Source organism: Delphinus delphis, chromosome 20 (assembly GCF_949987515.2).
Source record: "Delphinus delphis chromosome 20, mDelDel1.2, whole genome shotgun sequence".
NCBI classification, from domain to species: Eukaryota; Metazoa; Chordata; class Mammalia; order Artiodactyla; family Delphinidae; genus Delphinus; species Delphinus delphis.
The window spans coordinates 32,914,962-32,929,625 of NC_082702.1; the positions used below are offsets into that span (position 1 = coordinate 32,914,962).

At 39.2% G+C, this 14,664-nt stretch overlaps 1 protein-coding gene and 2 non-coding genes across 8 annotated transcripts in view; all 3 read right to left on the reverse strand.

The window, feature by feature from the left end:
* Positions 1–14,664, reverse strand: part of CNOT1 (CCR4-NOT transcription complex subunit 1) — a 101,656-nt gene that overhangs the window by 14,892 nt on the left and 72,100 nt on the right. For all 6 annotated transcript variants that reach the window (XM_060000560.1, XM_060000557.1, XM_060000561.1 and 3 more), the window contains exons 23-35: positions 13,245–13,475; positions 12,779–12,919; positions 11,202–11,381; positions 9,341–9,457; positions 8,912–9,022; positions 8,493–8,570; positions 8,142–8,319; positions 7,185–7,315; positions 4,383–4,679; positions 3,495–3,635; positions 3,297–3,401; positions 2,584–2,703; positions 408–599 (exon numbers count right to left, since the gene is read on the reverse strand). In XM_060000560.1, the coding sequence (XP_059856543.1) occupies positions 408–599; positions 2,584–2,703; positions 3,297–3,401; positions 3,495–3,635; positions 4,383–4,679; positions 7,185–7,315; positions 8,142–8,319; positions 8,493–8,570; positions 8,912–9,022; positions 9,341–9,457; positions 11,202–11,381; positions 12,779–12,919; positions 13,245–13,475 (2,022 nt within the window). The remainder of the gene's footprint in view (positions 1–407; positions 600–2,583; positions 2,704–3,296; positions 3,402–3,494; positions 3,636–4,382; positions 4,680–7,184; positions 7,316–8,141; positions 8,320–8,492; positions 8,571–8,911; positions 9,023–9,340; positions 9,458–11,201; positions 11,382–12,778; positions 12,920–13,244; positions 13,476–14,664) is intronic.
* Positions 1,940–2,011, reverse strand: TRNAT-UGU (transfer RNA threonine (anticodon UGU)). Its single transcript has one exon. It is a non-coding gene; the product is annotated as a tRNA-Thr (tRNA).
* On the reverse strand, positions 10,249–10,387 carry LOC132417417 (small nucleolar RNA SNORA46). Its single transcript, XR_009517849.1, has one exon. It is a non-coding gene; the product is annotated as a small nucleolar RNA SNORA46 (small nucleolar RNA).

Below are 14,664 nucleotides of genomic sequence, written 5' to 3' on the forward strand. Positions count from 1 at the left end.
ACACACACACTCTCTGAGTTCTTTGTAGTCCATGCTTAGTGCTCTTCCCTGTCAAGAAAGGTGACACTGTCCCTACACAGTAATAACCTAATGCTGCCCCATACCCTACCCCTTACCCAAGTACTTGGATCAACTGTCCCTCATAATCTAAAGGGCTATCTTTCAAAGTTTCTTAAATAATAATTCCAGAAAATCTTACCTTTATGGAAAAAAGAGAAGATTTCACACTTTACTGTTGTAACTATTTACAACACTCTACTCTGGAGAAAATCATCTGCTTATTACAGAACACAACTTGCTTTATATTAATTTTTAAAATTTTAAGCATAACTTAAGTAGATAATGGTGCAGGTCACTAGATATTTACAAACCTAGTTTCTTCTAAAATTAACAGTTTAAGAACTAACCTTCTGGAGCAATCCAAGAGCAGCTATGGCATCCCGAGAGTTTCGAGATAATACTACAACCTCCAAAAGACTTCTAAGAGCCTGAGCTTGGGGGTTCATGGCCAAAGTTGGTGGGATGGCGTGAAGGTGCTGCTCCAGTTCTGTAATGCACTTATCATAAATCTGAGCTACGTCATCCGTTGCCCAAGCTTGCTGTTTTGGAGGAAATAACCAAAAAAGGAGAGGGGAGAAAGAAAAAAAAAAAAAAGAGAGGAAAAAAATTAAAGATTTTCCACTGGCACAGGTAGCAATTTAAATGTCTATTGGGGGGCTTCCCTGGTGGTGCAGTGGTTAAGAATCCGTCTGCCAACGCAGGGGATATGCGTTCCAGCCCTGGCCCGGGAAGATCCCACATGCCGCGGAGCAACTAAGCCCATGCGCCACAACTACTGAAGCCCGTGCGCCTAGAGCCCATGCTCTGCAACGAGAAGCCACTGCAATGAGCAGCCCGCACACCGCAACGAAGAGCAGCCCCCGCTCGCCGCAACCAGAGAAAAGCCCACGTGCAGCAACGAAGACCCAACGCAGCCAAAAATAAAATAAATAAAAATTAAAAAAAAAAAAAGTCTACTGGGGGACTTCCCTGGTGGTCCAGTGATAAAGAATCCGCCTTCCAATGCAGGGGGAAAGGGTTCGATCCCTGGTCAGGGAAATAAGATCCCTCATGCCATGGGGCAACTAAGCCTGCATGCCACAACTACTGAGCCCACGAGCCTTAACGAGAGAGCCCGTGTGCTGCAACTACAGAGCCCACGTGCCCCGGAGCATGTGCACCACAACTAGAGAGAGTATCCACATGCCACAACGAAGAGCCCGTGCCGCAATTAAAGATCCCGCGTGCCGCAACTAAGACCTGACGCAGCCAAAAAAAAAAATATATTTTCTAAAAAGTCTATTGGTATATTAACTACCCTTATTTTTTTTTCTCTCTCTCTCTTTTTCATCAAAACATGGAGGGGCTCTTCCATTCCCCTTCCTGAACTGTTTGGTCTTGATGCCACTAAGTGGTGCAGTGCAAAGCAAGCACTGGTGGGAGTGTGTTTTGTTTACTTGATAGTGGAAAGCCTTGCAGACACCAATACAATCAAGTGATGAAAGAGCGTGATAAATAATGGGAAAGGCTGAGAGCAGCACCACTTGTAGCATCTAATCTGCAGCCTATGAAAGTATATAATCCAAACCATGGAAAATATAGTATTCGGGCCAACTGTCAAAACCTAATAGGACAGAATAAGAACACAGCATCATTTCTGTGGTATTACTATCAAAGATGTACTACCTGAATCTATTCCTGAGAACATATTGTACAAACCCAAATCAGGTTATTCTATAAAATCACTGGACTGTAATCAAAGTGGAAGGCCATGGGAAGATGAGAAAAGGAGCTGGAGTAGACTGACCTGTGGGAAAAATTTTAAATATAACAACTAAATGAAATGTGTGGTTCTTTTTTCGAGGGGGGGGGGTGCGCCACACAGCTTTCGGGATCTTAGTTCCCTGACCAGGGATTGAACCCAGGCCCCCGCAGTACAAGTACAGAGTCCTATCCACTGGACCACCAGGGAATTCCCTGAAATGCGTGATTCTGATTTAGGTCCTTTTACTACAAAAAAAGAATACTGGGACACTTGGTAAAACGTGAATTAGGTCTAAGGATTAGATGATACTAAGGTATCAGTGTTAACTTCCTGATTTCAATGGTTATACAATGGTCACACAGAAAAACGTCTTTGTAGGAAACACAGACCAAAGAATTCAACAGACTGGGCCATCAAGATCAGCACCTATGTTCAAATGGTTCAAAAGGAAAATGTTTCCCCTTACATTTTCAACTTTTGTTTAAATACCATTTCAAATTTTTAGGAAACGTTTTTACAAAGAACAGGGGAAGCCATGAGGTCACCACGTAAATTCCTTTAGTTAGGCCAAACATGAAAGTTAAATCAACTTCATGGAGTTAAAAAAAATTCCCGAATGCCATGCTGATGTGATACAAAGAATATCTATACAACTCAACAACCGTGGGTAATCTTCTTCCCTATAACTTAAGCTCCCGGGAACCAGTGATAGATTAACTGACAAAAAACATTCAAATTAAACTGTAAATTACTCAATTTAATCCAAGACGAGTATTTACCTTCATGGGCTGAGCTAAAAATCCTGTGGGCTGACTTAAATCATTTGTAGGCAAGAAGCCAGGCACGTTGCGCGCAAACTCTTCATAAACAGCCAGCTGCTTTGGGTCCACACCACCAACCTTGGAAGAAGAAAACTTACTTTAACAAGATAGTCTTCACAATCAAGGGAAACCTTTTTATCAAAGTGGAAATTTTGCATGGGAGTAAGCACAGGGGTTCTGAGAAGGGACACAGGAGTCATTACAACATTTAATAGCATGACTGAATATGCATGCATGTGCGTGCACACAGTTCAGTGTTTCCTATTTCCCTGAGACCTGTTAGAGTCACCCTTATTTATAGATTAAGAGCTTTTCCACTGGGAAATGACTCAAGTAGGACCATGCTGCCAGTGCAATTCTCCAGTGCAGCTGGTAAAAATGATAAAATTTCTCAACATTGTCTTCTCACCAACAACCAACTAGCAATAAAAACTCAAGTATCAGAAGGGAAGACCAAGTTGGGAAACAAAAACTAAAAGGCACTTCAATAATGGGGGGGGCACATCTAAGCTATTTCTATGTCTTCTCCACAGGTAACCTTTAAGTGAAATGAAATGCTTTCTCAGAAACAGCATTTAAACCCCCTATCCTAGTCCTGGTGAGGAGTTAAGCAACAAGAACAGAAAGAAAACAAAGATGGGGCAGGGAGAGACAGAGCCCCCAATTCTCACTTTCAGCCTGATTTGCTCTGGCATCCGCTCAGCTTGGTATGTTAACACAACAGGATCACAGTACCTGCGTCCTTCTTGCCTAGCATGTTTTCTCAGCTCAAATTCCTGCAAACAAAAAAAGTCACTGAGGTTCTTGTTATGAGGCACTTTCTTAAATGGAAAAACAAAATACTTAAAAGGCAAATGCTAAACACTTACAGTTGCTAATCTCTTGTCCATCTCAGGGCCTGCTTTTTCTACTGCAGTCTTCTGAATAAAACAGCAAGCTAATTCACAATTGTCCTGAGCTAACTGAGCAGCTGCCTGATCCATCATTTCCCTTTGTTGTGGGGATGCAGTCTATTGGGAGGGGGAGAGACAGAAAAAAATTTAAAGTTTTCTGTGAGTAGATGAAACAGATAGATGGGATAATAGAAAATGCAGTGCTTAGACAAATTAATTTTAGAAGTTTCAACTCTATGTATGACTCATTAGCTGTGACCATGAAATAGTCTAACAATCTTCATCTACAAGATGAAAATAGTACTCAACTGGAACATCTTACCAGGTTTCTGTGAAGATGGTGAACACTATGAAAGCAGTAAAGCAGTAAACAAAGGCATTATTAACCATGACATATGAGACCCCAAATTAATAACTGAGTTACCTGAAGAGTGTGTGTGTGTGTGTGTGTGTGTGTGTGTGTGTGTGTGTGTCTGTGTGGTGTGTGTGCTCACACAGATATACAGAGTCACTTTAAGGTGTTTTGTACTGTTCTACTCCAAAGTACTTTAAATCTAAATTCTTCATGGTAAACAGAATCAAGACTGTTAACTTAGGCAGTTTTAAAAAAAAATCCTTAGTTTCTTTAAACCAGTAAATATCTGGAGTATCTACTATCTGCCAAACACTATTAAGGATATAATAGTGAGCAAAAACAGACACAATGCTTCATCTCACAGAACTTACAGTCTAAAGGGGAGGACATCAAATACATATGGTAACTATTATAAGTGGAAATGCTCACTGTTACTAGCAAAGGAAAAGAAACATTTTCAGATAAGCAATAATGAGTTTTATACAACAACAAGAAAATAATCAACTTACACGAAGGGCTGAGGCAAAACTGTTTTTCAGGTTGGTGGATATGCTCATGAGTAAAGGTTCCCTGCAAGTAATCATAGCCATTCCAGCTGTCAAGTTCCTCATCATGTGATGAGCTGCTATTCGCATTCGAGATTCCTCAGAATCCAGGGCAAAATCTTTCCTGACTATTTGCTCACAAGTAGTCATGGCAATCTTAATTGATCGATCCACTACAGGATGGACCAGCTCCTGGACGGCCCGTTCAATTGCTTGGCGCACACACTGCTTCAACTGTGGATGGGCCTGAAACAAGGGAATCTAGGGAGGAAAAAACAAGTCAACAGCTTGTTTAACTAAGACAACCCAATTTCTATCAGTAATCACACCCATGTTTTTGTCATTATTTCAAGGTTAACCATGAACTACCAATTTCTACTTTAAATTAACCAATGAAAAGCTAAGGAAACAACCTGGGCTCCAAAGAAGGCGTAGTAGTCAGTATATCTTGTGATAGATACATGATTATAGATAAAATTTAATGGGCAAACTGTTCATTACAAGATGCTTAAAGACACTACCTGCTTAGTCAAAATTTGTGGCCCAAGTACTCCTAAAGAAAGTAACTTCTTGGGACTTCCCCGGTGGTCCAGTGGTTAAAAATCCACCTTCCAATGCAGAGGACGCGGGTTCGATCCCTGTTTGGGGGACTAAGATACCACATGCCATGCCAAGGGGCAGCTAAGCCCGTGTGATGCCAACTACTGATCCCATGTGCTCTGGAGCCCGCATGCCACAATTAGAAAGAAGCCTGTGTGTGACAACTAAGACCCGACGCAGCCATAAATAAATGTTTAAGAAAGAAAAGAAACTTCTTTAGTAGCATGCGGAAATGCAAGAAGAATCAAGTTTACAGAGAAAAGGCTTAAAAAAAAAAATCACATATTCAGTTTTAATAGGTTATGCCATATTTTTTTCCCCAAAATGATCATATTATACCCCCCACCAGCAATGCATAACCGTTTCTATTGTACCAACAGCTGGTATGATCATACTTTCAATTTTTGCCTAGTTGGGGGATTTTAAATTTTATATTGTGGTTTTAATTTGCACTTTCCTGACAGCTAATGAGGTTTAGCATTTTCCATATGCTGGATGACTTTTAATATTTCTTCTTCTACAAAATATATCTTTAGTTTTTCTGTTGGGTTCTTTTCTTGGTTTGCAGGTTTATTTATATGCATTAAATACTAATCCTTTGTGGTTATATCTATTGGGACTATCATTTCTCTGTGGCTTGTCTGCTCACTTTCTGCATGGTACTTTTGTCTTTTAAATTAAAAAAACTTTACTGAAGTATAGTTGACTTAAAATATTACATTAGTTTCAGGTGTACAGCGTAGTAATCAGTATTTTTATAGATTACATTCCATTAAGTTATTACAAGATAATGGCTATAAGAGAAAAGGCTTTCTACAAAAACTATTATTTTCAAGATAGCAAGCGTTTTATAAAAATTTACCATACACTGAAACCTGCTTCATTGAAAGACTGCTTCCAGGTATTCACTGAATTTTTAAGAAACTTAAAAAAATATTCATGATGAACTTATAAAAATATTCAATTATTGGGAGTATTGTAAAAGAGAATCATAATTTCTAGACCTAGTTTTCCCCCAAAAAACCAAGTGCCACATCTACAGAAGCAAAAACAAACAAAAAACAGGTTAAAAATGATCTCTTTAAAACCCTTTCAAAGTCCTTTAAATACAAAACTTCAATGTATTTACGTTACGACTGTTTCAATTTCTAAAAAGCAAAGACCATGAAATCTGATTTTGAACTAAACAACTGTGTTAAGCAGAATAAGAGAATGAGGATAAACAAGCAATCATCACCCTCAATATACAGAGTAGAATACTACCTTTAAGTATAGGAAAAAGGGACTGATGGGAAGTTAAGAACAGACAATCTCACAGAATCAGGCCACAGAAACATAACTGAGCGTACTAAGTCCACTTCCAGACCTTGGCCTGGAGACTTTACACACACACACATGCACACACCAGCTCAGTTCCAGCTATCTTCCAAAAGATATGGCTTAATGCAAGACTAAGGTGACACGATAATAAAGAAGAAAAACCTGGAGATTTCCCTGGTGGCACAGTGGTTAAGAATCCGCCTGCCAATGCAGGGGACATGGGTTCAAGCCCTGGTCTGGGAAGATCCCACATGCCGCGGAGCAACTAAGCCCGTGTGTCACGACTACTGAGTCTGCCCTCTAGAGTCCGCAAGCCGTAACTCCTGAGCCCACGTGCTGCAACTACTGAAGCTTACGCACCTAGAGCCTGTGCTCCACAACAAGAGAAGCCACCGCAATGAGAAGCCCGTGCACAGCAGCGAAGAGTAGCCCCCGCTCGCCACAACTAGAGAAAGCCTGTGCACAGCAATGAAGACCCAACACAGCCAAAAATAAATAAATAATAATGATAAAATACAATAATAATAAAAAGAAAGAACAAAAACCTATGGTATACACTAAGCATCTTCTGACTATATAAGGAATACTTGGAGACTTTGATTATACTGGCAGCTTAATTATCATGGGTTTGGACATGAGGGGCCAATATAAGTGATGTCTGATCACGACTTACTTTCAGAGTAGAAAAAAGATCTCAGCTATACTACACAGCAACTCATGATCCCTACTCTCTGCCACAAAAGCCTACAACCTAGGAATCCAGAAGGAAGGGGAAGAGGGATGGGAAAGTAACCAGTTTACTTTGTCACAAAGTAGGAATTTAGGAATAGGGTGGTGTTTACTTACTGTTGGGTTTAGAGTAATGTGTGGTGCCAGGCCCGCAAGGGAATAGACATTGATGTCATGGTAACTGTACTGTGGCTGTGGTGGAACCGTGGCTGTACAGGTGGTACTGGTAGCTGGTGTTGTAGAAGTTGCTAAATGTAGAGAGATAAAATAAGAGCTAATAAAAGGAGCACACTTCTTGACTTTACTATAAAATTAGCAGGGCATCATGTGGTCTTTATCTAATTAAACTAACTGAATGGCGGGGAGGGGTGGCACAGGTCACATTCTTCCACCTTTAACTATTATAAGGGAAATTGTTATTTTAATAGAGATTTGAACAAAGCATGTAAAACTGTATCGGTGCATGGTGGGCACAGAAAGCAATCGAGGGGTCATGCCACATTAGCAGGCCCAAGCCTTGTTCTATTATTCTATATTATAGATGTCAGTTTTCAACCTAGGCTGTTCCCTTGATTTACCTGGGGATTCTTAAACTGAGAGCTGAGAAAAAGAAGAAAAGCTGGTTCATTCTAACCACAACTCCCAATCATTCTACACTCCTACAGCCCCCGCACTTCCAGTCCTCCTGGACCCAGGTCAAATAATCCAGTCCCCTAACAGGTCGAGCTGGTCTGGCCACCCCCAGATTTGAGGAATAACACAGGTCATCATGCCAATGCAATTCTTTCTCGGAGACCTCAAACAATGTAAAAGATAACCTGGCTTAGTTGGGATATGAGAAATAACTGATTAATAATATTAGTTATGAATACCACATGAACTACCCAGATAGATTCTAATATAGTAAGACAATGCCTAAACATAACTAACTTTTCCTTAATAATTTAGAAGGCTCACCAGAAAGTACACAGTTTCAGCACCCCATTACACAGAATAATTATAATTTGTTATACGCATGGGAATGTACCATTAAAGAGAACATCTGATAAACAGAGGGCTAATTATCACACTTACTTGTGGTTGTGATTGGAGGGAGCTCTTCTGGCTGCTTGACATCTTTCTTTGGAGCAGAGAGTTGCTCATCTAAGTTCTTTAGGCGATCTTTATCCTTTAGGAGGTTTCCAGGTTTCAGCTCATTTATGTCTAATGCAAGGTTCTTGCAGAGGACCTCAATCTCAAACTTCAAGTTTAACTGCATAATTCCAGTATTCAATTAGAATATTAAAAATGAAAATTTAGCTTCATAATATACAGTATTCTCACCCATCTGTCATAGTGCTTCCCCCCAAATACCCTCTTTTTCCTGTAAATCTTAATAATGTAAAGCCAGAGAGTGTTCTTAGGGATAAGGAGCAACAAATTTACCTTTAAGTCATGTTCCTGATGTAGCTCAGCTAATACATTCATAATTGCCATTGTCCAGGGGTTGGGTGGCCTAAAAACCTAAAGAAAACCGTTATGTTAAATAAGCTTGCCCCAAAATTACTCTTTAATTTGTATTACCTAAAAGTTAAGCACTTACACCTATGTGGCCATAATAAAACCCCTAGCCTTCCCATTTACAATACTGTATTTCAGAAAAACACCAGAACCCAAAACCACCCATTAAAATCAGTCCTATAATACTACTTGGCCTCTCAATTTGGAAACCCGAGTTTCCCTGAGGAAAATTAACTGAACTAGCTCTATGTCCATAAGAACTAAGGTTATAGCCTCTAAACCTTGTGCTAAAACAAACTAACTCTTACAAATTAGCCATCAATAAAATATTAAAATTTACTCACCACACTACGAATGCTAGATTCTAAGACTTTGGCAACAAAGGGGACTACATAAAGCAACTCTTGCTGTCCTTTAACATAAGCCTCTAGCAGCAAAGATTTTACATCCAAGTCCTAGAATAAAAAACGTATTTTTAAAAGCTAGTAATATACTAGAAAATCCCTCACAAACACCCCCAATTATACCTTGCCAAACTCACCCCTGAAATTGAAATCAATAACCTGACCCTCGCCTTATGAAAAGGAAGGGGTAGCAATCATACCTTATTGGTTTTTGTTTATCCTGCTAAACAATGTAAGGCCATGAGCATGCAATTAGGGATTCAAAACATGGGCCAAACTTTTACAGCCCCAAATAAAGTCAAGACTTTTAAACAGAATATGCTGTATGAACATTCTCAAGTTTTACATGAGCTTTTAGTTGAAACTCACAGTGTGTAAGATGGGTTTATTTTTAGCTAGTGTGATCATTCCTAGCCAATGTCCCAAATTCTTCAGCAAAGAACGATCAGAGAAATTGGCTGCAGCTTTATCAGAGGTCAGGAGCACCTGAAATAGTGCAGGATTAAGGAAGGTATGACAATGAGCTTATAAAAAAATATTCTCAACTAAATGTTTAAGAATTCCATTATTCTACATTAAAAACAAGCTGTCAATAGAGAACATGCCCCCAAAGTAGATCTCGTCCATGTATCATTGTGATATTTTGTGTGTTCAGTGACATTTTTACCTTCAAATGCCTTTCCATTTAAAACAAACAAAAAAAAGGTAATACAAGTATATTGTATAAAGTAACACAAGGTTAAAAGTATCATGTATGGTCCCACAACTAAAAATTTTAGCTAGGTTTGAAGCAGAGACCCAACTGCAAATCTATCTGGAAGAGCTAAATTCAATTCAAATGAAGACTATAGCTATACTTTTTAAGTCCTTCCCAGACAGCAGGCATACTGAGGAACATAACAAGATTGCAGTAAATGTTGTGATCTTTAGCATTATCTCTGGAGACAACTAAGATAACTTTCTAGAATACAGTGTAATATTGCTTACACACTTATCACATTTCTAGGATACCTAATCCATTTCTTCAATTCTTTACTTCTTTCTTAAGGGGGACAGAACCAACACATGAGAGTGCCTTGGGTACACATGAAGAGTGTCTTGGGTACACACATATATCCACTTACTATATGATACCTTTTAATTTATGACTTTAAGTTTAAATCTGTAATTTAAACTTTTGTTTAAAAGAAAGGATCTTGAAATTCTGCTCCAGATTATGTGGAAATTTTTATATATCCCAATCATCCTTGCTATCAAATAACAAAGGCTGAATATAGTTATGTTCCTTAACTCCATACAGCAACAGCAGAATGGCACAAAGTCAGCTGTGCAACAGAAAGGAGACAGGAATTCTTTTGCACTACAGCGTAACCAAGAATAGGGAAAATTCCTATCCACAGGTTTAAATATAGTGCTGGTTCCTAAGCCAATATTCCAAGTTATTCAGCAAAGAATGTTTTCAGCTACATGCTGGTTCACACTGTTTTCTTGAAAAGTTATTCCTCCTAAGAAAAATACTTGGATTTTATAGAACAAGCATTAGCTCATTAGGAAGAGTTTGAACTTAAACTTCTGAGAATGCTAAACAACAGCTATTCCACAATAGGTCTAGAGTCTTGAGATATCTGGCACTTAAGACATAAGGGAAAATACTCACTGCAGCACTGTTTCTGTAATAGTGAAAGATATTATCAACCAATATAATGGATTTCTATAAGACTATTAAAAAGAGAGGGATTAAAGCTAAGAGTATATAATCAAATAATATGCGGAGGGAGAAAAAAGAACTGAAACATCTACTGTCACTTTAAACTTTAAAATTACAAAATATGTAGTCCCTCAACCCCATCTTACTTACTCTCCACTTGACCAAAAGAGGATAAATTACTAATCTACAACCTGCTATTAACAGACCTGACACCAGAACTATTGTTTTCCTAAAAACATGCACAAAGGGTAAAGATTTCAAAACCATGCATAGAATGATGAAAACAAATTCACGAGTGGTTACTTTCAAAGTAAATAGCGCATAGAATATGTCTGTGAGACTAAATTCTTCAGGAAAATTTAGTTCTATATTTGAAACAAACCCTAGAGCAACTTTCATAAATACTTTAACATATACACATACAGGGGAAAACAGCAATACCCCTCCCCCTCCAATTACACCTGTACAATCAAGTATTCCCAAACTCAAAACATTAATAAAAAGAAATACAAGAACACTTACTTTGATGTTTCTATAGGTCTCATTCAGAACCATCTTATTAAATTCAGGATTCTTCAGTGTGTCAAGGAAGTTTGAATATAGGCTGTGAAAGTTTGGCTCAATACTGACTCTCTTCATAACCAGGTATTGTGAAACCCAAGGCATAAATTCTTCCTTCACAGTTTCCTTTAGTTCTTCAACCTAGAAAACCATTATGACATGGGAAGTATACAATTAAAAGATGATAAAATAACAGTTTTGTGTTTTCTTTCTGTGAACAATACTACAGCACGTGCTCCTTGCAAAATTAGAAGCTAAAGTACATGCTAGGGCTTCCCTGGTGGCTCAGTGGTTAAGAATCCGCTTGCCAATGCAGGGGACATGGGTTCTGAGCCCTGGTCGGGAAAGATCCCACATGCCACGGAGCAACTAAGCCCATGCGCCACAACTACTGAGGCCACGTGCCACAACTACTGAAGCCCATGCGCCTAGAGCCCATGCTCCATAACGACAGGCCACTGCATTGAGAAGCTCGCGCACCACACAAGGAAGAATAGCCCCTGCTCGCCACAACTAGAGAAAGCCTGCGCACAGCAACGAAGATCCAACACAGACAAAAATAAATTAATTAATAAAAATAAATAAAGTACCATGCTACATCTCTCCCAATTTCAGACAGATGCTATCCAAGTATAGTATGTTCAATTCCATCTAAGTATAGAGTCAATCATCTCTAACTGGGTGATTAGAACTGAAACATCTACTGTCACTTTAAACTTACAAAATATGTAGTCCCTCAACCCCATCTTACTTACTCTCCATTTGACCAAAAGAGGATATATTACTAATCTACAAACCTGCTATTAACAGACCTGACACCAGAACTATTGTTTTCCTAAATTTATATCTCCAGAAATTATCGGTAAAGTTTGAAACTTCTCTTCCAAAAGGGATGCTGAGTGCTTCAAAATTCTCCCCCAATCAATTATGGTGGGATTTTCAAAGGCAGCACTTGCATTATAAATTACATCTCAAAACCCACTTGTTCAGGCTAATCTTGTTGACTAAAACGGACATTTCCAAGTATTGTCTTAGCACATAATCTTATGCATCATTACCTTTCAGAAGCTCTACCTCACTTACTAGGTGCCTAATGGTTTCTGGGAGGGCATGAATTGTGATTAGAAAGACAAATGAAATTTCCATCATCATGAAATCATTTTCAAGTTTACTTCAAAAAGGCTATAACTCACTGCAAAACAATGTTATTTGGGACTTCCCTGGAGGTCCAGTGGTTAAGACACCGCACTTCCACTGCAGGGGGTGTGGGTTCAATACCTGGTAGGGGAACTAAGATCCCACACGCCACAAGGTGCAGCCAAAATAGAAAAAAATAAAAAATAATACCAGTGCTATTTAATGTCTACAAAATCCACAACCAGTAGTTGTATATCCATGTTCCCTTCATTTTCATTCTATTATCTCTACCTTTAAAAGTATTAAAAGGGTGCAGAATGTCATATATAAATCCCCCAACCCATCAAGGAAAAGAATAGAGAGCATTTGTAGTGATATATAAACTATTATTTCAGACTCACCTTTTGTGTCATATTTGACTGGGAGAGGTTGTTGAAGATAAAAGCAATTTTCTCTTGGATATTTTCTGGGGGCTCTACGATTCTCTCTGTTTGATCTGTGGCCACAAGTAATGTATCTATATTTGTAGTATTAATAGAAGGCTAAAGAAATAAAATACATAAAATAAACAAACTGAAATCCTTCCTAGACAAATCCCGGGGCGGGAATGTATACAGATTTCTTTAGTATACAAAATATACATGGTGTGTATGACTGTGTACTGGAAGTGCTGGAAAGACTATGTATTGAACTATTATTAATAGTGGCTGTGTGTGGGAAATCGGGGTGGGAAGGCAGAGAGACAAAGGGAGAAATGCTTTTTTTTAGTCGGCATGTGTTGTTTATAATAAAATTAAAATACATGTTCACTACTGGATATATTACAACATATCAAATCCAACAAAGAAAAAAGACAGACCTACTTACTGGCACATCTTTCTTAAAGCTGACTCCAGTTGGCCTGGTGACTGTAACTGTTTTAGCAACAGTGGTGGTTGTTGAGGTGGTTACCATAGTGCTAACCTGACCAGCAAGGGGAGCTTTCGCTGGAACCTGGGCCTGGGCCTGGGCTTGAGCCAGTGCAATACTTCCAGGGGTTGTGATAGAGCCCTGCATTTTCACAGGAGGATCTCTAGATTGCTGTCCATACTCGATATACTATGGGGGTAGGGAGAGAGAAACACATTAAAAGAGTTCTTAACAGAAACTGAAATTTTTGAATTACACCTCGCTCACTACTGAGAGAATAGAAATTATTTCAGAGCATTCTTTTGGTTCATATATCTCCCTTACGTCTCACCCCATTCTGGTCCATATTCCTATATCTATAATATATAATTAGATATTATATATATATAATATATATATAATATATAGTGGATACCATGAACTCCTTAAGGAGTAAAGGTAAAATATTAATATGTTTCTAAAGTATTTATCAGAGAACTAGTCTAACAAAACAAGTTCCAAAAGAGTAGCCACAAATGCCTGCATATAAATTTCCTTAAATCCCTTAATACATGTAAAGTTTTAAAAATTATATAGTAAACTGATTTCTTTTTCTTAAATTTTATTTATTTATTTTTGGCTGTGTTGGGTCTTTGTTGCTGCATGCGGGCTTTCTCTAGTTGCTGCAAGTAGGGGCTACTCTTCCTTGTGGTGTGTGGGCTTCTCGTTGTGGTGGCTTCTCTTGTTGCAGAGCACAGGATCTAGGCACGCGGGCTTCAGTAGTTGTGGCACGCAGGCTCAGTAGTTGTGGCTTAGTTGCTCTGCGGCATGTGGGATCTTCCTGGACCAGGGCTCGAACCCGTGCCCCCTGCATTGGCAGGCGGATTCTTAACCACTGCGCCACCAGGGAAGCCCAAACTAATTTCTTTTCTATTGGATGCTGATGAGAAAACCGTGGCCTAAAAAACACACTGCAATATGAGTCCGCTCTCAATAAAGCTATTACCACAAAACAGTGTATACCACACCACCTAGCCAACTGGAGGTAAGCATTATACTGGATGTTCTAGGACAAGGTTTTCTTTCCATTTCACAGACCAATAAAAGTCCTTCTCACACACAAATCAGAAGACTGACACACCCTTTGTGATACTATTTCCCACAGCTTGTACCTATAACAAAACAAACTATTATCTATATATACAATAACTTTATTCAAAAAAGGGGACGGGGCTTCCCTGCTGGCACAGTGGTTGAGAGTCTGCCTGCCGGTGCAGGGGACACGGGTTCGTGCCCCGGTCCGGGAAGATCCCACATGCCACGGAGTGGCTGGGCCCGTGAGCCATGGCCGCTGAGCCTGCGCATCCGGAGCCTGTGCTCCGCAACGGGAGAGGCCACA